General features: G+C 37.4%; 1 protein-coding gene across 3 annotated transcripts in view; it reads right to left on the bottom strand.

The window, feature by feature from the left end:
• Positions 1-757: 757 nt before the first annotated feature.
• Positions 758-26,544, bottom strand: part of GMPS (guanosine monophosphate synthase) — an 80,180-nt gene continuing 54,393 nt past the window's right edge. For all 3 annotated transcript variants that reach the window (XM_086674577.1, XM_025913145.2, XM_086674578.1), the window contains exons 9-16: positions 26,252-26,425; positions 23,637-23,742; positions 21,394-21,509; positions 18,920-19,045; positions 7,619-7,734; positions 3,041-3,171; positions 1,939-2,111; positions 758-880 (exon numbers count right to left, since the gene is read on the bottom strand). In XM_086674577.1, the coding sequence (XP_086530703.1) occupies positions 779-880; positions 1,939-2,111; positions 3,041-3,171; positions 7,619-7,734; positions 18,920-19,045; positions 21,394-21,509; positions 23,637-23,742; positions 26,252-26,425 (1,044 nt within the window). In that variant the 3' untranslated portion in view covers positions 758-778. The remainder of the gene's footprint in view (positions 881-1,938; positions 2,112-3,040; positions 3,172-7,618; positions 7,735-18,919; positions 19,046-21,393; positions 21,510-23,636; positions 23,743-26,251; positions 26,426-26,544) is intronic.

The raw sequence follows: 26,544 nt of genomic DNA, 5'->3' as shown, positions 1-26,544 counted from the left end.
AGATAGCCTCTTGTGAGAAAAAGAACAGAAACTTCCTCGGCAAGGCTATGGGAGCTGGCAACACTGGGGTGGCGGCGGGGGAGGGGCGGTGATAAAGCTCCTTACTAATGAACAGGTTGACGGTGAACACCAAGGCATCTATGTGGAACAGGATTTGAAAACATTTTAAATTGAGGCCATTCATAGCTTCCTTCTCCCATGGCCTCCCATGACTGTGATATGGCAGCTTACATTTGATAGCCCCAGTTTCTGCAAAAGTGACTGAAACAACCCACCTACACCTTTATCTGATTATGTCCATCCCTTATCCCCACCTTTGGAGGAGTAAGGTTACTTACAGGAAAATTCAGATTCTCTGGAAGATATACATAGTAAGTCACACTGGTAAATAATGGGTGTTTTCTAACAGCTCTTAGAAACTGGAAAGGGGACAGAGGCCCATTACTAATCCCAAACTCAGCCACCTTCATACATCTTCATTGACAGAGACATTAATAGCAACAGTGAGTTTATACATAAAGAACAAGTGAGGCAAAGGCAAAAGCAGTGTCAATCTGTCTGAGTGTAGGCAATGGTGCTTTGATTATACCCGTACAAACTCTTCAGTCCCTTTTAGTTATCCCCAACTCAGCTCTTAAGCCGTAGATTTTTGCTGTAGAGAACTCAGATGTGATGCAGCCGCTCCAGTAACTCTTTTCACAGTACCGCATGTCAATACTGGGAATGGTTTCTAATCAATTTAAACTGAACACAATACTTTAATAGAACAAGAAGTTTATTACTCCCACTCGGTAGTTCCTGGGGGCTTTGATGTTAAGTCATACATAATTCGAGAAATACCAGGAATCTTCTTAATCTCAGTGACCATCTTTAACACCACCTGTTATAAAACAAAGATCATAAATAGAAGAACCAGGATCCAGTGCATGTCCAACAGACTTAGTAGGCTTGCATTTACAATTAAAATGTGATCTATCTGTATTATTGTCTTTCATGTGTATGGCATGGTCTCTGATTAGTGTTATGAGGTGAACCTAATTTCCCTCTATAGATTGAAGTGACTTAACTCAGTACTACTCAAAGTGCAGTCTGCAGTTGCCAGTCTGCAAGTTATATTTGTTGCTTGTGCATAACAAGTGTTTAGAAACACTGATAGCAATGTGACATCCAAGCACGTGATTTTATATGTTAAAGCCAATGTGTCACAAATTCTATGTGGCTGAAACATACAACTTGGAGGCCAGCAGGGTGGCACATAATGCACTGTAACAATAACCACTACAAGTGTACATGAGGAGGAGGAGGCCTGGTCACTTGAAAGAACAGAGATTTGGCAAATTTGAGCCTAAGGGAAAACAGCCACACTCCCCAGCCTAGCTATCCAGCTATAACCAGAGCCTTGCATTAGAGTATGGGAGCTGCGGGCCACCTAATAAAGTTTCACTTTGGTTTTCATTTGCTATTATGCAAATAGCTTCTTTGGAATACTCCAGTGGAGAGAGAGATAACAAGAGAGGAAGATGATGATCAAAAACAGTAAGTAGAGCATTAAGCAATTCATGGGTGTCTAGCCATCATTGCATCAAATCTCATCCTTATTTCTAATAAAATCTTCTTCGCTCCCAGGGCTTTCACCCTTTCTTAGAAAACAATATTTTAAAATATTATTATTGGCAAGATTAGACAGAATTACAGATTAGAGGTGGATACTCTCCATATAGTAATCAGACATCTGGAGGGTATAATAAATTTAAGGTCTTTTCTACTACGGTACATTAAATTATTATGTGGAGATTAAAAAAAAAAAAAAAAAAGCCTATCTTATAAACAGAAAACCAACCCGAGAAATACGAATTTTATCATAGCCTATTCCATTCACCAAATTACAAAATATAAGAGATATTAAAAACGTGTATGAGAAAAAAATATATAAATTACCTCTACAGGGATTTCATTGCCAGGCGTTGCAGGTATACCAGTCATAAAATCACTAGTAATAAAGGTTCGAATAACCACAGATCTCTGACATGAAGGCTGCTTCTGAAGTGGGTCTCGATCAAAATGTAATGGTGTCAAAATCACTGGCATCTGGCTGATTTTCCCAGCATACCCTAGAGAAAGGAAGTTAACATGCAGAACCAATCACGTACCATGGAAAAAGCCCTCTAACCTAGTTCCATTAAATCTTCCCAGACAATATCTAAAATCACATACATAAGCATAACAGTTAAGACCATCATCATGCAGCATTGTTTTCAACATCGTTGTAAGTAAACTCAATCACAAACAATAGAATTTGATGACTGTATTAATGTTACAGTGATATGATTTTATTCTTGTTACCCAAGGTAGTTATAGTCTATTCTGCAAACAGTGAATTAGTAAACAGTAAACCACTGTCCCTAGAGGAAAAACAGAGTTAGGTTCCTGTAAGCCTCTGGTCACAACATTTTCATCAACCAATCAATACATAACCTGGTTTTACATGTGTTTCTGTTTAAAGACACCTCATTTAATATTTATTCTGGATTCATTAACACTGAACTCATAGCCAACAGCACTGTAATTCATACATGAACAAAGCTTATCTAACCCACGTATTTTCTCCATAAGGCACATGACAGCCATTCTGTGCTTAGAAACCCAGACAGCACCTCAACACTATGCTTGGGGGACATTTCAAATAGTAAAAGCAGAAACAAAAAGCACAGAAATGCAAAACATATGGTACCAAGTAGACTACAAAAAGGACACTTGTTTACAGTCATAGACTGAAACAAAAAAATCACCTTATATAACCTAAACTGGGAACATGGGAGTCAGGCAACTCAAATTTTTTGCCCCTATGGACATGTCCCCAAATGACCATAAAGGTGAATAATTTTGTATAGCAGGCAATATCACAAACAATCCACAGAAATGAGTAATAAAAATAAAAGCATCTCGAAATTCAAACTTGCATCCTCCTACTAGAAACTGTAATGCCACACTTCCAAATTCTAGTTACAGCATGTAGTGATAAACAAAATGAGCAACTTACCAGACTCCCTGAGAATGTTATGTGCCTCAAAGTCAGCTTGGCGTAAAGTACTGAGCACCCCTGTTGTCAAGAAAGTGGGAGTAACATCTGTAGGAGGTTCTTTAACTGGTGGGCCAAATATATAGACAACTCTGGAAGGGAAGTAAAAATTATAGAGAAATTACATTTTAGTAGAAGCAAGGCAAATAGAGTATCATTCTTTCCCTTTATCCCCTCTCCTACTTCCAATCACCACATGGGTAGGACAGGATGTAAGATTATAGAAGGGTCTATGTTCCATGTACCTTCCTGCAAGTGTATTCTTTGGAATAATAGTATCTCAGAATGTATAAATATATATGGAATTATCACGATTCCCTTTTCATATAATGTACTGGATAGATGGGTATCCCCCAAACTTCAAGTCCACCTGGAATCTGTAAGTGAAAATAGGGTCCCTGCAGAAGTAATCAAGTTAAGGGAAGGTTGTAAGGACCAGAGTAGGCATTAATCTATGAAGGCGTCCTTCTGAGAAGATGGAAATTTGCAAACAGACACACATAGAAAAAAGAGGGCCATGTGAAAATGGCAACAAAGATTGGAGTTATACTGCACAAGCCAAGGACTGCCAGTAAATACCAGAAACTAAGAAGAGGCAAGGAAGGATCCTCTCCCAGAGCCTTATATCATAGGGAGCATAGCCCTGCTAACCCCCTGACTTCAGACTTCCAGCCTCTAGAACTGTGAAAGAACAAACGTCTGTTTTAAGTCTCTGAGTGTGTGATAATTTGTTATAGTACCCCTAAGAAATCAATCCACAGAAGTCTGGGGAAACACTGAATTGAACAAATAAATAGGTTGCTTTATGACAAAACTTCAGAAACTGTACTATGCTAATATGCACTAGAAACCTCCAAGACAAGTTTGGGAAATGCACTACAGGCTTATCTGACTACTCAATTTTGTTTTCACTTTGGGAAACACTGATCCCAAAGAAAGATTCTCATTTCCCCATTCTAAAAGGTGTGACCTGGGAATGCAAGCTGGTGCAGCCACTCTGGAAAACAGTATGGAGGTTCACCAAAAAATTAAAAATACAACTACCCTACGACCCAGCAATTACACTACTAGGCATTTATCCAAGGGATACAGGTGTGCTGTTTCGAAGGGACACATGCACCCCCATGTTTATAGCAGCACTATCAACAATAGCCAAAGTATGGAAAGAGCCCAAATGTCCATCGATGGATGAATGGATAAAGAAGATGTGGTATATATACACAATGGAGTATTACTTGGCAATCAGAAAGAATGAAATCTTGCCATTGGCAACTACGTGGATGGAACTGGAGGGTATTCTGCTAAGTGAAATCAGAGAAAGACAAAAATCATATGACTTCACTCATATGAGGACTTGAAGAGACAAAACAGATGAACCTAAGGGAAGGGAAACAAAAATAATATAAAAACAGGAAGGGGGACAAAACATAGGAGGCTCTTAAATATGGAGAACAGATTACTGGAGGAGGTGTGGAAGGGGTGATGGGCTAAATGGGTAAGGGGCATTAAGGAATCTACTCCTGAAATCACTGTTGCACTATACACTAATTTGGGTGTAAATTTACAAAATAAAATAAAAATTAAAAAAAAAAAAGTGTGACCAAAATAAAATCTGGCATCCTACTATTCCCCACCAAAGGAATAAATCACTACTTCTTTAAGTATATGTTTAAAAGAAAGATATACGCTTCCTATCTTAATAACGGTGTTAATAAAAGTAGCTTATAATAAAAGGAACAAGGCTTGAGGAAATTGGGATTAGGTAAGTACAACAACTTGAGGAGTCTTACCACTGGTTGGGAGGATCTGTTCCACAACCTTCACCCAGGAAACAAGGGGCAGTCAGGACGCGGGTATGAACATATCCTAGCTCTCCCCACTCTTGACTCCAGCCAGCACACAACTGTCCCTCTTCTCTAGCCCTATCTATCTTTACCAAAGACAATAAATATCTCTTGGCAACTTCCATGATAAAGTTTAATGAATTTTTTTTTCTTAGTAAGTACTTGGAATAAAAACACATAGAAAAAACTGCATCACATCAAAACTGCCACTACCACCAACTAATTGACTGCCTCCTCCTAAACCTATGATAGCAAGCAGGTTTTTATCCCATGCATAAAAAGCTACACTTCGACTCAGCAATACAGTCCCTAGAGTTCATAAATGATCCCCTGAGGAAAAAGCAACTAGGAAAAAGAATGCCATGAACTTGCTCTGTCTTATTTTTTACAAACAAGAGTGTTCACAGAATGTACAGGAATAGGTAGTCTTTTACACCGTACAGAACAGTGAAACTGGAGCAGTCCCTCCCTATACAAAGATTCCATAATGTGAATTAGGAAAATATTTGGCAAAAATAGAAAAAAAAAATGTCTTTAATTATTTAAATTCCAATTCCCAAAAGGACCCTGGCAAAGACATCTAAAATTCACCAAGACTCTTTTAAGGGTTTGTGATTCATGTTTTAAAAGCTATTTTTGGGGGCACCTGGGTGGGCTCAATCAGTTAAGCGTCTGACTCTTGATTTCAGCTCAGGTCACGATCTCACGGTTCCTGAGTTCGAGGCCGGCATCGGGCTCTGTGCTGACAGTGCAGAGCCTCCTTGGGAGTCTCTCTCTCCTTCTGTCTCTTCCCCTACCCTCACCTCTCTCTCTCAAAATAAACTTTAAAAATTAATAAAATAAGATCTATTGTTTTGTTTGTTGTTTGTTAGACTTTATTTTTTGGGCTGTAGGGGAAATGTTTGGGAAAGGAGGGAGGAACACACGAGGGAAGAAGAAGACAGGCAGAGAAACCAGCATACAAAAGGCCAGAGATAAAGTTTAAAAAGGGTGAGTGTCCTTCAGCAAAAGAAAAACTGCGCGAGAGCTCAAACTGTAAGAATGCTGTGAAATGAAAACCAAAAACAGTTGAGTCAAATTCAGGGAAAAGAAATTTTCTATATGACCTAAAAAGTTTATTTAGGCATTACGTATTCTCTAGAAGATGGATTATGAACCATTATTGTAACCAAGATAATTATCTCCATTCAAAATAAGCAATTACAAATTTACTGTTATTTATTAGTACTTCTTTTCAGTGTCATAAAGGTGCTTTCTGTATTTGCAGGCCTTAGATTCATCACGATAATAAGCCTTTTTAGTAAAACACTGGCTTCCCTGCAACTCCCTGAGAGCACAACCCAGCAGGCAGTTCTCGAACTATACACATCCTGCCGGGTGGACACCAATGGGTAGGTTCTTAATTACTGCAGCAAACTTGAGTAAACTGAAACCTCAAGAATTTTTTTTGGAAGGGATTATGCTGAGTGAAGTAAGTCAGAGAAGGACAGATATCATAGGTTTTCTTCACTCATGTGGATCTTGAGAAACTTAACAGAAGAACACGGGGGAAGAGAAGGGGGAAAAAAATAGTTTTTACAGAGAGGGAGGGAGGCAAACCATAAGAGACTCTTAAATACAGAGAACAAACTGAGGGTAGGTGGGGGGTGGGAGAGAGAGAAAAAGGATGATGGGCACTGAGGAGGGTACTGGTTGGGATGAGCACTAGATATTGTATATATAAGCCAATTTGACAATGAAGTATATTTAAAAAAAATATTTTTGGTTGTGAATTGCTTCATACTCATGCAGAAAACAAAAAAGTACCCAATGGTGAAACTGGAACATCTAATTAGCAATCTGGTACTAAACAAGTGATACTTCTTGAACTATAGATGGGACAATGCAATTGAGTATTACAAACAGATTATAAATCAGCTGTTGATACTCCCAACATAAGAAGTTAATGTGCAAATGAAAGGAAAGCTAGACCTGAAAAAACCAAAATCAACATAAATTCTGCATGTATTTTAATGATATCTGGCATATGCCCATTTCTTCCCTTTGATTTCCCTTGGGATTGTTACTAAATTAACAAAGTCTCTATTGAAAATTCTATAACCTGTATGTATTCCTTCTAGTAGAAGAAACCCTGGGAGAAATCCTGGACGAAAACATATTATCATAAACCAAGAACTAATAAGATGATAATATGAAAGATACGTTTTCTTTTCAAGTTTATTTATTTTGAGAGAGAGCATTGAGCGCAAGTGGGGGGAGGGGGAGGGGAGAGAGAGAGAGAGAGAGAGAGAGAGAGAGAGAAAGAGAATCCCAAACAAGCTCCACACTGTCAGCACAGAGCCTGGTGCAGGCCTCAAACCCATGAACCATGAGCTCATGACCTGAACTGAAATCAAGAATCAGACAATCGACTGAACCACCCAGGTGCCCCTGGAACACAAGTTTTAAAAGTGCCTTTAATATTTTATACTTAATAAAAAATCCTTCCTAGTTTTCCTTTAAACAACAATAGAAAGCTTTTTAATAAGCCAGTGACTACACTGTGATGAAGGAAGAAAACACAAGCTATTATTAAGTATCTGTTCAATTGTTATCTATGTATACGTTGAGTCTTTTGGTCTCTCAACAGTGAGAAGATCTTAAAAAAAACACATCTTCCCATTTCACCTCACCCCCTGTCCCCTGCAGAACATACCTGTTAATGTTGTGACACATGCGAGGTATAAGTCTAGCCAGGAAAATAAGAGATTCCCAGTCAGGCTCATCTTTACTGGAGATTCCACACACATAACTGTAGGAACGACAGTCACCCTGAAAATAAAAATACAATCAATAATTTTTAATGGTTTTATAGAAATCAAAACACGGATTGGAAAATATTTCAGTCATGATAACACCATCAACAATCATTTTCTTTTTTTTAAACAAAAACATGTTTGAATAAATGCATATTTAAGTATTTCTCTAATGATATAAATAAATCCTAAATTAAAATCCCATATTAAATTCTACCTAAATGAGCTCAGACATAAAGAAAGTATCTTGGTAATTTTAGGGGCGCCTGGGTGGCTCAGTCAGTTGAGCGTCTTAGGGTCAGGTCATGAACTCAAAGCTCGTGAGTTCAAGCCCCATGTCGGTCTCTGTGATGACAGCTCAGAGCCTGGAGCCTGCTTTGGATTCTGTGTCTCCCTCTCTCTCTCTCTCTGCCCCTCCCCCACTCATTCTCAGTCTCGCTCTCTCTCTAAAATAAACATTAAAAAAAAAATTTTTTTTTTAAAAAGAAAAGAAAGTATCTTGGTAATTTTAAAAATTCATTCAATGCATGGGAGCCTGGGTGGCTCAGTTGGTTGAGCATTTGACTCTTGATTTTGGCTCAGGTCACGATCTCAAGGTTCATGAGATAGAGTCCCATATCCTACTTCAGATTCTCTCTCCCTCTCTGCCCTGGTCTGCTTGCGCCCTCTCTCTCTCAAAATAAATATTTAAAAAAATAATTATTCAACACATGCCAGAAGCTCACTGGGATTTCATTCTAAATATCTGCCAAACTGTATATAGCCGGCATACTTAATTTGGCAGACAGGATCTACCAATGTTTTACCTCAACATAACAAAGGCCACATATGAAAAACCCACAGCTAACATCATCCTCAATGGTGAAAAACTAACAGCTTTTCCTATAAAAGCAGGAATAAGACACATTATGTCCACGCTCGCCACTTTCATTCAACATAGTACTAGAAGTCCTAGCCATACCAATCAGAGAAGGGGGAAAAAAAAAGTTATCAATATTGGTAAAGAAGTTAAGCTGTCACTAGCTGACGACATGATGCCATACATAGAAAATCCTAAGGACTCCATCAAAAAACTACTAAAAGTGGGGCGCCTGGGTGGCGCAGTCAGTTAAGCGTCCAACTTCAGCCAGGTCATGATCTCGCGGTCCGTGAGTTCGAGCCCCGCGTCAGGCTCTGGGCTGATGGCTCAGAGCCTGGAGCCTGTTTCCGACTCTGTGTCTCCCTCTCTCTCTGTCCCTCCCCCGTTCATGCTCTGTCTCTCTCTGTCCCAAAAATAAATAAACGTTAAAAAAAAAAAAATTAAAAAAAAAAAAAAACTACTAAAAGTAATAAATGAATTCAGTAAAGTTGCAGGATACAAAATTAATGCCCAGAAATCAGTAGCATTTCTATACACCATACATAAAGAGAAATTAAGAAATAATACCACTTACAACTACACTAAAGAGAATTAAATTCCTAGGGATAAAGTTAAAGAGGTGAAAGACCTAGCTCTGAAAACTATGAAATACTGATGAAAGAAACTGAAGATGACACAAACAGAAAGACAGGATTCCATGCTCATGGACTATTATCAGAATGTCTCTACTACACAGAACAATCTACACATTCAATGTAATTCTTATCAAAGTACCAACAGCATTTTTCACATAACTAGAAGTAATACTAGAATTTGTATGGAACCACAAAAGACCCTGGGTAACTAAAACAATCTTGAGAAAGAAGAACAAGGTCTTACAATTCCAGACTGGAAGATATACTATAAAGCTACAGTAATCAAAACAGTATGGTACTGGCACAAAAACAGATACATAGATCAGAGGAAAAGAATAGAGAGGCCAGAAATAAACCCACATTTATATGATGAACTACTCTATGAAAAAGGAGGTAAGAAGGAAAAGACAGTCTTTTCAATAAATGGCACCAGGAAAACTGGACATCTACGTGTAAAAGAATAAAACTGAACCACTAACACCATGTGCAAAAATGAATTCAAAAAGGATTAAAGACCTAAATGTGAGACCTGAAAACCCTAGAAGAGAACACAGGCAGTAAAATCTCTGGTATTGGCCACAGCAACATTTTTCTAGATATATCCCCTAAGGCAAGGAAAACAAAAAGCAAAAATAAACTACTGGGACTACACTGAAATAAAAAGCTTTTGCAAATGAAGGAATCTGACAAACACAAAAGGCAACCCAGTGAATGGAAAAAAATATCTGAAAAATGATACATCCAATAAGGAGTGAACATCTAAAATACGTAAAGAACTCCTACAACTCAAAACTAAAAACACCAAACAATCCAATTAAAAAATGGGCAGAGGACTTCAACAGGTATTTTTTCAAATACCTACAGATGGCAATAGACACATGAAAAGATGCATCACTAATCAGGAGGGAAATGCACATCAAAAGCACAGTAAGATATCCCCTTATACCTGTCAGAATGGCTAGTATCAAAAAGAGTTAAGTGTTGGCAAAGATGTGGAGAAAAAGAAACCCTCATGCACTGTTGGTGGGAATGTAAATTGATAGAGTTATTGTGGAAAACAGATCCTCAAAAAATTAAAAATACAAATGCCATATGATGCAATAATTCTACTAATGGGTATTCACCCAACAAAAATGCAAACATCAATTTGAAAAAATACACACCTCTATCTTTACTGCAGCATTATTTACAATAAACAAGGAAAAACCTTAAGTGTCCATCAATAGACAAATGGATAAGGAAAATGTGGTGTCTACACATACGTGTATACACACACACACACACACACACACACACACACACATATATACACACAGAATATTACGCAGTCATAAAAAAAGTGAAATTTTGCCATTTGCAAAACATGGATAGACCTAGAAGATATTTGAGGGGAGATATTTGAGGGGAGATATTTGAGGGGATATTTGAGGAGAATAGACCTAGAGGTTATTATGCTAATTCAGTCTGACTGAGAAAGACAAATACTGAATGATTTCCCTCCTATGTGGAATCTGAAAACCAAAGAGACGGCAGAATCAGACCCATGAATACAGGAACAAACTGATGATTGCCAGAGGGAAGGGTAGTGGGAGGATGGGCAAAATGGGTGAAGGGGGAGTGAGACACAAGATTCCCAGTTAGAAAATGAGCAAGTAACAGGAATAAAAGGCCCAACATAGGGAATATAGTCAATGACATTATAATAGGGATATATGGTGACTTGTGGTGAGCATTAGCATAGCATATGGAGAAGTTGAATCACTATGCTGTACACCTGAAAATAACGTAACATTGTGTGTAAACTATATTAAAAAAAAACTATGAAAAAATCTGCCCGTTTATTAGGTGGATAAAGCATTTCTAAGTCAGATAAAAATAATTTCTTAAACATTTATTATCAATTTCTTCAAAAATGAACTAAGAAAATCAATTTAAAAATAATGAATAAAACAGGGGTGCCTGGGTGGCTCAGTCGGTTGAGTGTCCAACTTCAGCTGGGGTCATGATCTTGTGGCTCGAGAGTTCAACCCTCATGTCAGGCTCTGTACTAACAGCTCGGAGCCTGGAGCCTGCTTCAGATTCTGTGTCTCCCTCTCTCTCTGCCTCTAACCAACTTGCATTGTCTCTGTCTCTCTCAAAAATAAACATTAGGGGCGCCTGGATGGCGCAGTCAGTTAAGCGTCCGACTTCAGCCAGGTCACGATCTCACGGTCTGTGAGTTCGAGCCCCGCGTCAGGCTCTGGGCTGATGGCCCGGAGCCTGGAGCCTGTTTCCGATTCTGCGTCTCCCTCTCTCTCTGCCCCTCCCCCGTTCATGCTCTGTCTCTCTCTGTCCCAAAAATAAATAAACGTTGAAAAAAAAAATTTAAAAAAAAAAAAAAAAATTAAAAAAAATTTTTTTAATAATTAAAAAATAATGAATAAAACATAATATTGATTCCCTTTTCCTTTGTCCTTTTTAATGCAAGTGATTTGCTTTTTATTTATAATATTTTTTTAATTTTTATTTCAGAGAGAGGGAGAGAGCAAGCATGTGCACAGGAGCAGGGGAGAAGAGTAGAGGGGGTTGTGGGGGAAGAGGGAGGAGGGGGAGAGAGAAAGAATCTTAAGCAGGTTCCACACTCCACAGAGCCCAATGCAGGGCTCAATCTTACGACCCTGGGATCATAACACGAGCCCAAATCAAGACCTGGACACTCAACTAACTGACTGAGCCACTCGGTTGAGCATGTGACTCTTCATTTGAGCTCAGATAATGATCTCACAGTTCATGGGTTTGAGCCCCACATCAGGCTCCATGTTGTCAGTGCAGAGGAGCCTGCTTGGGATTCTCTCTCTTTCTCTGCCCCTCCCCTACTCGCTTGTTCACACTCTCTTTCTCTTTCAAAATAAATAAACTTAAAAAAAAATTTTTTTTTTAAATTAAGGGGTGCCTGGCTGGCTCAGTCAGAAGAGTGTGCAACTTTTGATCTCAGAGTTGTGAGTTTGAGCCCCATGTTGGGTGTAGATATTACTAAAAAAAAAAATAAATAAACAAAAACTTAAAAAATTTTAAACTAAAATAAACAATTTAAAAAGATTCATTAGCTAACTACCTACTAGCCAGTATACTGAGATATGAGAATTGACTACATGAACACTAATTTGATAGTATCTACCAAAGTTCAAAATGTACATGCTCTTTAATACAAGACATGATATTATAGAAGCACAAATAACTGCTTAAAAATTATGATTAATATTTGTTGAAATACCTATAGTAATGAAAAAGTGAAATAGTTTAAATGTCCACTGGTAAGGGAATGATTAAATTATGGTATGACCATACATGGAATACAAGGTAACAGTTAAGAATAATAATCTACTTGGGGCACCTGGATGGCTCAGTCAGTTGAGTGTCCAACTTTGGCTCAGGTCATGATCTCACAGTTCATGAGTTTGAGCCCCACATTGGACTCTCTACTGTTAGTGCAGAGACCGCTTTGGATCCTCTGTCCCCCCCAGCCCCCTCTTTGCACCTTCCCTGCTCCCACTCTCTCATAAATAAACATTTCTAAAATTTTTAGAAAAAATAATAATCTACTTGTAATGGCATGTAGTAAGAAGCCCATGATGTCAAGTTAAAGGGAGAAAGGTGACAAACAATGTGCACCTATAATTCCCTTTTACTTTCTTTTTAAAGTAAAAGTAAAAGGGGAACTCTCTGAGGGGAGAAAAGATGAAAATATATATATATATAAATAAATAAATACCAAAAGCAACAAAAGATTAGAAAGGAGGCACCACCACCAGAAACTCCAACTCTACAAGCATCATAATGGCAATAAATTCATATCTTTCAGTACTCACTCTAAATGTCAATGGACTCAATGCTCCAATCAAAAGACATAGGGTAACAGAATGGATAAGAAAACAAGACCCATCTATATGCTGTTTACAAGAGACCCACTTTACACCTAAAGACACCTACAGATTGAAAACAAGGGGATGGAGAACCATCTATCATGCTAATGGTCAACAAAAGAAAGCTGGAGCAGCCATACTTAGACAATCTAGACTTGAAAATAAAGACTGTATCAAGAGATGCAGAAGGGCATTATATCATAATCAAGGGGTCTATCCAACAAGAAGACCTAACAACTGTAAACACTAATGCGCCAAATGTGGGACACCCAAATGTACAAATCAATTAATCACAAACATAAAGAAACTCATCAATAGTAATACCATAATACTAGGAGACTTCAACACCCCACTCACAGCAATGGACAGAACATCTAATCAAAATATCAACAAGGAAACAGTGGCTTTGAATGACACACTGGACCAGATGGACTTAATGGATCTATTCAGAACATTTCAACCTAAAGCAGCAGAATATACATTCTTCTCCAGTGCACGTGGAACATTCTCCAGAATAGACCATATACTGAGACACAAGTCAGCCCTAAGTAAGTACAAAAAGATCAGGATCATACCGTGCATATTTTCAGACCACAATGCTATGAAACTCAAAATCAACCACAAGAAAAAATTTGCAAAGGTAACAAATACTTGGAGACTGAAGAAAATCCTACTATAGAATGAATGGGCTAACCAAGCAGTTAAAGAAGAAATTAAAAAGTATATGGAAGTCAATGAAAATGATAGCACCACAACCCAAAACCTCTGGGATGCAGCAAAGGCTTCCTAAAGAAGGAAGAAAGATCTCAAATACACAACCTAACCTGACGCCTTAAGGAGCTGGAAAAAGAACAGCAAATAAAACCCCAAACCAGAAGAAGACAGAAAATAATAAAGATTAGAGCAGACATTAATGCTATCAAAACCAAAAAAACAGTAGAACAGATCAATAAAACCAGAAGCTGGTTCTCTGAATGAACAAAATTGATAAACAACTAGTCAGTTTGATCAAGAAGAAAAAGGAAAGGACCCAAAGAAGTAAAATCAAGAATGAAAGAGGAGAGATCACAACCAACACAACAGAAATAAAAATAATAAGAAATTATTATGAGCAATTATATGCCAATAAAATGGGTAATCTGGAAGAAATGGACAACTTCCTAGAAACATATACACTACCAAAACTGAAACAGGAAGAAATAGAAAATTTGAACAGACCCATAACCGTAAGGAAATCGAATTAGTAAAAAAAAATCTGCCAAAAAACAAGAGTCCAGGGCCTGATGGCTTTCCAGGGGAATTCTACCCAACATTTAAGGAAGAGTTAACACCTATTCTCTTGAAGCTGTTCCAAAAAATAGAAATGGAAGGAAAACTTCCAAACTCTATGAAGCGAGCATTACCCTGATTCCAAAACCAGACAGAGACCCCACTAAAAAGGAGAACTATAGACCAATTTCCCTGATGAACATGGATGCAAAAATCCTCACAAGGTATTAGCCAACTGGATCCAACAATACACTAAAAAAATTATTCACCACGACCGAGTGGAATTTATACCTGGGATGCAGGGCTGGTTCAATATACACAAAACAATTAACGTGATTCATCACATCGCTAAAAGAAAGGACAAGAACCGTATGATCCTCTCAATAGATGCAGAGAAAGCATTTGACAAAATACAGCATCCTTTCTTGATAAAAACCCTCAAGAAAGTAGGGCTAGAAGGAGCATACCTCGAGATCATAAAAGCCATATACGAGCAACCCAACGCTAATATCATCCTCAATGGGGAAAAACTGAGAGCTTTCCCCCTAAGGTCAGGAACAAGACAGGGATGTCCACTCTCGCCACTGTTATTCAACATAGGATTGGAAGTCTTAGCCTCTGCAGTCAGACAACACAAAGAAATAAAAGGCATGCAAATTGGCCAGGAGGAGGTCAAACTTTCACTCTTCACAGATGACATGAAGCTCTATATGGAAAACCCGAAAGATGCCACCAAAAAACTGCTAGAACTGATGCATGAATTCAGCAAAGTTGCTGGATACAAAATCAACGCACAGAAATCGGTTGCATTCCTATACACCAACAATGAAGTGACAGAAAGAGAAATCATGGAATCCATCCCATTTACAATTGCACCAAAAACTATAAAATACCTAAGGATAAATCTAACCAAAGAGGTAAAAAATCTATACACTGAAAACTATAGAAAGCTTATGAAAGAAATTGAAGAAGACACAAAGAAATGGAAAAAGATTCCATGCTCCTGGATAGGAAGAACAAATATTGTTAAAATGTCGATACTACCCAAAGCAATCTACATATTCAATGCAATCCCTATCAAAGTAACACCAGCATTCTTCACAGAGCTAGAACAAATAATCCTGAAATTTGTATGGAACCAAAAAAGACCCCGAATAGCCAAAGCAATCTTGAAAATGAAAACCAAAGCAGGAGGCATCACAATCCCAGACTTCAAGCTATACTACAAAGCTGTAATCATCAAGACAGTATGGTACTGGCACAAGAACAGACACTCAGATCAATGGAACAGAATAGAGAACCCAGAAATAGACCCACAAACGTATGGGCAACTAATCTTTGACAAAGCAGGAAAGAATATCCAATGGTATAAAGACAGTCTCTTCAGCAAGTGGTGCTGGGAAAACTGGACAGCGACATGCAGAAGAATGAACCTGGACCACTTTCTTACACCAGACACAAAAAGAAACTCAAAATGGATGAAAGACCTCAATGTAAGACAGGAAGCCATCAAAATCCTCAAGGAGAAAGCAGGCAAAAGCCTGCTTTGATCTTGCCCACAGCAATTTCTTACTCAACACATCTCTGGAGGCAAGGGAAACAAAAGCAAAAATGAACTACTGGGACCTCATCAAAATAAAAAGCTTCTGCACAACGAAGGAAACAATCAGAAAAACTGAAAGGCAACCAACCAACAGAATGGGAGAAGATATTTGCCAACGACATATCAGATAAAGGGTTAGTATCCAAAATCTACAAAGAACTTATCAAACTCAACACTCAAAAAACAATCCAGTGAAGAAATGGGCAAAAGACATGAACAGACACTTCTCCAAAGAAGACATCCAGATAGCCAACCGACACGTGAAAAAACGCTCAACATCACTCATCATCAGGAAAATACAAATCAAAACCACAATGAGATACCACCTTACACCTGTCAGAATGGCTAACATTAACAAGTCAGGCAACAACAGATGTTGGCGAGGATGCGGAGGAGGAGGATCTCTTTTGCACTGCTGGTGGGAATGCAAGCTGGTGCAGCCACTCTGGAAAACAGTATGGAAGTTTCTCAAAAACCTAAAAAGAGAACTATCCTATGACCCAGCAATTGCACTACTAGGTATTTATCCAAGGGATACAGGTGTGCTGTTTCAGAGGGACACATGCACCCCCATGTTTATAGCAGCACTATGAACAACAGCCAAATTATGGAAAGAGCCCAAATGTCCCTCAATGGATGAATGGAAAAAGAAGATGTGGTATATATATACACAATGCAGTGTTACTTGGCAATCAAAAAGAATGAAATCTTGCCATTTGCAACTACGTGGATGGAACTGGAGGGTATTATGCTAAGTGAAGTTAGTCAGAGAAAGACAAAAATCATATGACTTCACTCATATGAGAACTGTAAGAGACAAAACAGATGAACATAAGGGAAGGGAAACAAAAATAATATAAAAACAGAGAGATGGACAAAACAAAAGAGACTCATAAATATGGAGAACAAACTGAGGGTTGCTGGAGGGGTTGTGGGAGGGGGAATGGGCTACATGGGTAAGGGGCACTAAGGAATCTACTCCTGAAATCACTGCTTCACTATATACTAATTTGGATGTAAATTTTAAAAAATAAAAAATAGGGGCGCCTGGGTGGCGCAGTCGGTTGAGCGTCCGCCTTCAGCCAGGTCACGATCTCGCAGTCCGTGGGTTCGAGCCCCGCGTCGGGCTCTGGGCTGATGGCTCGGAGCCTGGGGCCTGTTTCCGATTCTGTGTCTCCCTCTCTCTCTGCCCCTCCCCCGTTCATGCTCTGTCTCTCTCTGTTCCAAAAATAAATAAACGTTGAAAAAAAAAATTAAAAAAAAATAAATAAATAAAATAAAAAATAAAGTTAAATTATAAAAAATAAATAAATACATACATACATAAATACATAAATAAATGTTTCTGTAAGGATGCATACAAGGAGATGCAACTACAGAACAGGAGGAGGGAAAATTACTAATGTACTGCATTTTGACCTTTTCTGTTTTTTTACAAGTATGGTTCATTTTGGTATTTAGAAAATAAACTTCATTGCTGTACTAACCATGAATTATGATTTTTATCTAGTTTTCCAAGGGTCTCACCTTCAAAAGCATAAAAGACTAAAATAAAGTAACATATCAAACAACAAAAGAAACCTTTATTTTGATGGAAAAAGTAGTGGAACTGGAATAAGCTTCATTTTTAAAAAAGAACTCATCTGGGGCGCCTGGGTGGCTCAGTCGGTTAAGCAGCCGACTTCGGCTCAGGTCATGATCTCGCGGTCCGTGAGTTCGAGCCCCGCATCAGGCTCTGTGCTGACAGCTCAGAGCCTGGAGCCTGTTTCAGATTCTGTGTCTCCCTCTCTCTGACCCTCCCCTGGTCATGCTCTGTCTCTCCCTGTCTCAAAAAATAAATAAAACGTTAAAAAAAAAAAAAAAAGAATTCATCCAACAAATTGCCTCAAACATCTATTCATCTAACATCATCTATAATACTTATCTAAAAACAGGAGTAGGGAACTAATTCAATTCACCTTCCTACCTAACAGGAGTTAGTATACAGAGATGAAAATTCTCTGTAAGAGATCTACTTGGACTGGAAAAACTTTTAACAAATCAAATAACTTGTCTGTTTTTCTGGTTTTTTTAATAGTAGGGCAATAGCTGCCTGAATTATCAAAACAAATTTCAAAACGAATCTGTAGGGGCACCTGGTTAAACGTCCGACTTCAGCTCAGATCACGATCTCGCAGTTTGTGAATTCAGGACCCACATCGGGCTCTGTGCTGACAGCTGACAGCTGGCCCGAGTCAGGCTCTGTGCCAACAGTGTGGATGGAGACTGCTTGCAATTCTTGCTCTCTCCCTCTCTCTCTGCCTCTCCCCTGGCTTGCTCGCTCTCACATACATACATACATACATACATACATACATACATACATACATCATTAAAAAAAAGTGAAAACTATATTATCCTTCTACGCTTTTACAATTAGAAAGACAGAACAATAAATATAAAAACGTTAGCTGTACATGATCAAAGCTAAGAGAGAACGTGTTGAAGAGGTGGAGAGCATTCGTTTAAGGAATACACAAGCTGAGAGCAAGACCTAAATAGTGTAAATGCTCATCTGGGAGCCTTCTTGCACTTAAAAGACTTCTAAAGCCAAAGTACATTTCCACACCAAGAGGGATACAAGACAACATGACTTCCTGGTACTTGCCCTTCAAGGCAGAAGCAAGCAAGCCAACTCTATAGCAAATCACTGTTTGAATTTTAACTTTTGGTTAGAGATGGCAGATGTTCCAAAATGCAAAATCTCAGCCTGAATTTTTAGTTCCTATAACCTCATTTACTCTACATTTTATAAAATACCACCTTTTTACATTTCTAAATCTGATATATATACTTTCATATTTCATTTTCCTAAGTCATTCCTATTTCAGTATCAATGGAAAGAACAAATTGCAGAAAGTTCTGTCACAGATCAGTGAATCCACACAACTCACCTGCACACCTACAGTTTTAATTGGCAGCAGGAAGGCATTCAATGAATGCAAACTTGTAATTTGCATCAGCTTCTCCTGATCCTCTTCTGATGTACAAGCTTTGACTCTTTGTAATAGTGTATGTGGCTGAGAAAATCAAACAGATATTTCTTAAGGTTTCAAGAAATGAGGTATTCTTTTGGTATCTATTACTCTCTTATGTATCTACACTTACTGGTTTACAGCAATAGGTCCTATCTGATATTTCTCTTTGACTTGTGTGTGCTACGCAGTGTATCAGAATTTCACTCCTAAGGGCCAGGGCTGTAAAATCTTAAGCATCAGGGTAAGAAATACAGCTTATATATTTTGAAGATTTAATCTTCATCATCAGTGAGGGCCACACCTCACGTGACTCAAACCTTTTCCTTATATTAAAACTCTTTACCATAGTTACTTTTGTCTAAAATTAATGTATCTCCACCCACTTCCTTTTTTTGGTGTATTTGCCTGGTATATATGCTCCTTCATTTTTTTACTTTCACTCCTTCTATCTCTAAGTAAACAGACTATAATTAGGTTTTACTTCTCAATCTAGTTTGACAACCTATATCATAACTAGAGATATTAGTCCTTTTAATTAACTGTGGGTTAAAAACATGGTTGGATTTAATTCTACCATTTTATTTAGCAGTTTCTTTTTGTCCCAGTTTCTGGGTTTCTTTCTCCGTTCTTACATTTTTCTAAACTATTTCTCCCACCTCATTTAATCCCGTCTACTGGTCTTTCCCGCCCCCCCCCCCCCCCCCACTTCTACTGGTTTTGAAGTTAACTCCCATATTTTTATTCTTTTAGCAGTTCCCCTTAAGTGTTAGCATGGATACTTAACAGAAGAGAATCAATCTCTCTGTCCTCCTAGCAAACAATACAAGCATCTTTGAATGCTTTAATTCCAATCCCTGTGGCTTATATGCTATTTTACATGTATACTGTTATAATGTTTTTAAACAAATAACAAAAATCAGAGATTAGTTTTATTATACAGCCCGTGTTTATTTCGGGTTGAGCAGCACTGCCTTTAGTTCCTTAAGTAATGATTGTTAATAGTAAATTCTGTTTATCTCAAAATGTCTTTATTTTGCCCTAGTTCTTACAAGACAGCTCATCTGTTCACTATTCACAATTATTCTCTCTTGGCACTTTGAAATCTTCTTGCTGTTGCCATTACTTTCAGTGTAAGTCTTTCCTTTGAAGGGCAATCAATCTTTTCTCTGCAGCTGCTTTGTCTTTGGCAGACTGCTATTTTGCTAGATATGCCTACTTGGTATCAATTTTTCTTCCCATTATTCTAATTGAGATGTGTTACGTTTCCTGAATCTGAGGCATGGTGTCTTCCACCAGCGTGGAAGAATTCAAATACTTTTGTCTATTATCTCCTCTTGGACATATGTTAAAGTTGACCTTCTCATTCTATTTTAACCTCTTCTGTCCATATTTTCTCTTTGATACTCTAATTTCTGGACTACCTTGGAGTTCATTACTTCTTTCTTTAGCTGTTTTTAGTTTTAGTTGTTTTCATTCCTAGAACTTACTTTTTTTCAAAGCTGCCCAGTCATTTATCATATACCTTATTATTCTTTGCTTCTTTTAATTCTACATATTTTACACTATCTACGAACACCAGTATCTGAATAGTGTTTCAGAGTCTTGTATCTCTTAGCATCTACCTTGGAGTTCATTACTTCTTTCTTTAGCTGTTTTTAGTTTTAGTTGTTTTCATTCCTAGAACTTACTTTTTTTCAAAGCTGCCCAGTCATTTATCATATACCTTATTATTCTTTGCTTCTTTTAATTCTACATATTTTACACTATCTATGAACACCAGTATCTGAATAGTGTTTCAGAGTCTTGTTCTGACAGTTTTTTCCACTAGCTCTCATTCATGCTGCCTGACTTCTATACATATTTTGCAATTTTTAAAATTTTAAGTTCATATATATTGGAACTCTATATGCAGGAATCTTTTAAGGGCTGGTTGAAGACACTGCAAAGAGAATTTACACTGCTAAGCCTGACACCTGGATGCATGAGCAATCAAGCTTCACTTTAAACTGAAATTCTTGGCCTGCAGTTTTTCAGACCACACAGATTATGAATTCAGGCATCGAATCTACAGAAGGACTGGGAGACTTATCTTCACTTTCGAGTTAAAACGTTTTTCCTTATTTTCTTATACTAAATATACAATATTTTTAAACACCCTTTCATATCTAGCATTTTTAAGGATTCAAGCTATCTAATCTGTTGTATGGCTGAAAAGTCTGCATTTGCAAGTCTCTAGAGAATATTTTCTTTAGAGTCACTTAACATGTTAAATTACTCTGAATTTCCAAAAAATGAAACTACTACTGCCAAGAATCCATCCAATTCCTTATACTGATTAGCTATGTCTACTTAAAACACCTACAATATATAAACTCAATGCAAATTATTACCTTCTTAACACTTGCAGAAAAATCAGCTACTATTTTCAAAATATTGTTGGTTTCAGGAAAGTCCTTACAAATATAAGGTTCTTCAGCACATATTACTCTGATTGCCAAGCCAGGACCTAAAGAGAATATTAACAATGGTATTTAATATAAATTTTATATTTATATTAAAATGTAATACAAAAGTATCAGTTTCTAATATAAAAATCCTTCCAAAAATTAAAATCCATTGACCATTGTTTCCAACTTTACTGAATTATAATTGACATAACTATAGTAAGTTTTTTGAAGTGTTTAATTTCAAATGTGACTATTAATTTCCCATCCAACTCATCATTTTTTACAACGCTTTAGTTCTCTTTACATCTCCTTTACATCAAGGATTTTTATCTATTTTTGATAGTCCATGTATTGCCACAGTATTCTCCACTGAAAATTTTTTAAATCACAATATATGTGCAATCTTTTTTAAACTTATTAAAAGAATTTTTAAACATACAAAAGTAAAGAGTACCGTATAATGAACCACCTTATTATTCACCACCCAGATTCAACTACTAATCTAATTTTAGGAAGAAGAGTATGCTGTTTAAAAAAAAAAAAAAAAAAAGTACAACAGACTGTTTAACTCCAAAAATGTGAACTGGCATTTCTCTTTCATCAAATACTTAAAAAGGATAAAAACATAAGGTATGCATAGATCTAAGAAAAATGGATTCTGCTTCTATATTGTAAGAACAGAAAAGGCATCCCTTGAGATGCCTGATTATAGACAAAACCTTAGCCATGTTCCATTAATTCCTGTTTCATTCTTCATCTGTAGAATCAACAGCTTATTTAAGGTAAGTAGTATGCCTAATTTTTTTTTAAAGCAGCACAATATTTTCTACTAAAGAAATCTAACATAATAAAAAAAATCCAATATATAAAATAGATTTTTAAAAGTCAAGTGAATCTATACGGTGTCTGGGTGGCTCAGTTAGTTAAGCACCCAACTCTTCATCTCAGTTCATGATCTCACAGTTCATGGGTTCGAATTCCACATCAGGCTCTGTGCTATCAGCAAGGAGTCCGTTTGGGATTCTCTCTCTCCCTCTCTTTCTGCCACTTGCTTGTGTGTTTTCAAAAATAAATAAAATAAATTTTAAAAAGTCAAGTGAATCTAATGCAATGATGCCCAAGGACACAGGACCACTTGGCCTCCATTACATTCATACACAATCCTTTGCCAACACACAGGTTAGGAATTAAACATCCTGAATTTCTAGATTTGAAGTTTATAGACACAAACAACACTAATTACCAAATGAGTTATAACTCTGTAACACTGTTTACGGAACCAATATGGTATTTAAGAGTACAAACTGTGAGGTGAAGCCATCGGGGCTAGAATCCCAGCTCCATACCTAATCTGTGTTAACTTTTGGCAAACTGGGCTCTGCCCCTAAAATTTCCTCATCTATAAAAAAGAATAATGGTAGTTTCTATTGTGAGGATCAAATGAGACAGTATGTGTAAATTATTTAGCAGAATGCCTGGCACATACTAGTATTTCAGAAATGTTAACCTTTACTGTGTTTTTTTAATTTAATTAGGCCATTCTTGCAAATCATCACCTAATAACTATTACAAAGAGCCAGAAACTGAGGTACAAGACTTACCCAAGCTCAAGAACTTATAACAAAAACAGTTTAAGACTCTCAGTCCTAAATTTAAACCAATACCACCTCTAATTAGTTATTTTTCTATATGACAGCAGCACATGATTAAACAAAGTACTTTTTTTGTTGTTGTTCATGAATTAGTTACATACAGCACTATGCAAAGAAGTAATTCAGACAATTTAACCATAGGATTTAGGATTTCAGAGAACCACATTTTAACCTGGTCTTCCATGGGATACATCATGGTATAGCAGAAATAACATATAAATCCCAGCTCTTGTGTGGCAATATTATTAAAATATCTCTATGCCTTGTTTTTCTCATCTGATGGCAACATCATAGGCCAGACTCACTGGGCTGGTGTAATATATACACAAATACAATGGAAAATGATTATGTAAGAAAATGAAGTATATATAGTAGATACTAAGAAGAATTTTATCCCCTACCCACCCTTTCCTTTCTCTAAAGTTACATATTCCGTGAGATAAAAAATTATTTCAAAATTGTCTGAACTGATTTTTCTTCAACATGAAGGTATAACGGCAAATCGAGCAATTCTTTTTTTTTTTTTTTCCTTACCTGGAAATGGATGCCTGGAAACTAACTCTTCTGGAAGTCCAAGTTCTCTGCCTAAAATTCTTACTTCATCTTTATGAAAATCTTTCAGAGGTTCTATTACTTTTCCCTACAGAGGCAGAAAGCCAATTAATACAAATTAGTAACAAAATGACATGGAAAATAAAGAGTGACAAATTACTGGCCTCTCCTATTGTCTTTTACCTTAGATTAAAATACCATTCTTTAAAATTTCTTATTTTTTTTTTTTAATTTTTTTTTTTCAACGTTTATTTATTTTTGGGACAGAGAGAGACAGAGCATGAACGGGGGAGGGGCAGAGAGAGAGGGAGACACAGAATCGGAAACAGGCTCCAGGCTCTGAGCCATCAGCCCAGAGCCTGACGCGGGGCTCGAACTCGGGGACCGCGAGATCGTGACCTGGCTGAAGTCAGACGCTCAACCGACTGCGCCACCCAGGCGCCCCTAAAATTTCGTATTTTAAAGTATATCTCCTCCCATATGTTTATAAGAAATTAGGCAAATATTTTACTGATCCTCATATTTCTCTTTGAAACACATTTTAAACATAAACCTTTCAAATATAAATAAATCAGAGCAGTCCTAACCACTATCTCTGATCTAGTTCTCATTAGAATACAAGACAATTAGAAAATACCATACTAGGGGCTTCTGGGTGGCTCAGTCAGTTAAGCATCCGACTTCGGCTCAGGTCATGATCCCATAGTTTTTGAGTTCGAGCCCCGCATCAGGCGCTGTGCTGACAGCTCAGGGCCTGGGGCCTGCTTCAGATTCTGTGTCTCCCTCTCTTTCTGCCCCTCCCCTGCTCACGCTCTGTCTCTCTCTCTCAAAAATAAACAAACATTAAAAAAAAAAATTAATGGGCGCCTGGGTGGCTCAGTTCGTTAGGCATCCGACTTCAGCTCAGGTCATGATCTCACGGTTTGTGAGATCGAACCCCACATCAAGCTCTGTGCTACTGACAGCCTGGAGCCTGCTTCAGATTCTGTGTCTCCCTCTCTCTCTCTGCCTCTCCCCTGCTCACACTCTGTCTTTATCTTTCAAGAATAAATAAACATTAAAAAAACAATTTTAATTAAAAACAAAAATACCATACTAGTGTTTTGAAATTAAAGCTCTCCAAATGATACTATCAAGTAATGAAAAGACAACCTAATCATACTTGATAAAGGATCTATAATTAGAATACATAAAGAACACTTGCAATTCAATAATAAAAAGACAAACCAATTAAAAATGTGCAAAAGATCTGGGGGCACCTGTTAAGCATCTGACTCTTGATTTAAGCTCAGGTCACGATCTCACGGTTTGTGAGATGGAGCCCTACTTGGGATTCTCTCTCTGCCCCTCCCTTACTCACGTTCATGTGTGCACTCTCTTTCTCTCTGTCTCAAAAATAAATAAACTTTTGGGGCGGCTGTGTGACTCAATTAGTTAAACATCCAACTCTTAATTTCAGCTCAGGTCATGATCTCACAGTTCATAAGTCAAGCCCCACACTGGGCTCTGTGCTGTCAGCTTGGGATTCTCTCTCTGCCCCTTCCCTGGTCACTCTCTCTCAAAAACGAATAAACAAACTTTTAAAAAGTTTTAAAAATAAAAATAAATCAATAAACTTTTTTATAAATGTGCAGAAGATCTGGATATTTCTCCTAAGAAGATACACAAATGGCTAATAAGCATGTAAAAGCATGATCAACATCATTAGTTATTAAGGAAATGCAAGTCAAAATCACAGATACCACTTCACATCCACTAAGATGCATGAAATAAAGACAGATAATAGCCATCCTAATGAGTGTGAATTACCAAAAAAAAAAAAAAAAAAAAAAAAAATGTGGGGGGAGTAACAATTGTTGGTAAAGTGTGGACAAACAGCAACACTTGTGCATTGCTGGTGGACTAGAATATGGTTTAATTGCCATGGAAATATTAAGAAGTTCCTTTTAAAAATTAAAAAAAGAACTATAATGGGGCACCTAGCTGGCTCACTTAGTAGAGCATGCAACTCAATCTTAGGGTTAGAAGTTTAAGCCCCATGTTGGGCATGGAGATTACTTAAAAATAACACCTTTAAAAAAAAATAGAGCTACCGTGATCCAGCCTTTCTTGTATATAGCCAAAAATACTGACAGCAGGGTCTCCAAGAGATATTTGCCAATTCATGTTCATAACAACACAATTCACAATAGGCAAAAGTGGAAGCAACCCAAATGTCCACTGACAGATAAATGAACAAAATGTGTACACATACAAAAAAATATTATTTAGCCTTAAAAAGGAAGGCAATCCTGTCACATGCTACAACATGGATGAACCCTGAGGGCCTAAGCTAAATGAAATAAGCCAGTCACAAATATGGAGTATCTAAAGTAGTAGAATGGTGATTACCAGGTGTTGGGAAGAAGAAAAGGAGGGTAGCTGTTGTTCAGTGGGTATATAAAGTTTCAGTTTTACAAGATGAAAATGTTATGGAGCTCTGTCTCATAACAATGCAAATATACTTAACATTACTGAACTGTACAATTAAAAATGATTCAGGGAGGGATGAGCGAGAGGGAGAAAGGCTTTATGTTAAAGTTCTCACAAGCTTTTACCTCTTCTCTCAACTTTCTGATAAGCTCTGTGTCATTGTGATGGGTTTTGATGAGTTCAGCTTTGCCACTTGCAACAAGGGAAGCACTTTCAATTAAATCAGGCCGTAAAGTACCTTGGGCGAGGAAAACCTCCTCTGGTTTCAGGTTCATTTCTCCAATCACTTCATTGGCGATCTATAACCAAGAGGAGTAAAACAGCCTTTTAGGAGACAAATCTTTTAAAAAGATAGCAGTCTTTTTTATACTGTCAGCAAAATTTCTCAGAGTCCTTTTACAATCCTGACCAAGAGATA

The sequence above is a fragment of the Puma concolor genome, chromosome C2 (assembly GCF_028749965.1).
Source record: "Puma concolor isolate L17-30 chromosome C2, mPumCon1.1.hap2, whole genome shotgun sequence".
Lineage (NCBI taxonomy): Eukaryota > Metazoa > Chordata > Mammalia > Carnivora > Felidae > Puma > Puma concolor.
The sequence above is the reverse complement of the archived record's forward strand: the minus strand, read 5'-3'. Positions and strand labels throughout refer to the sequence as shown.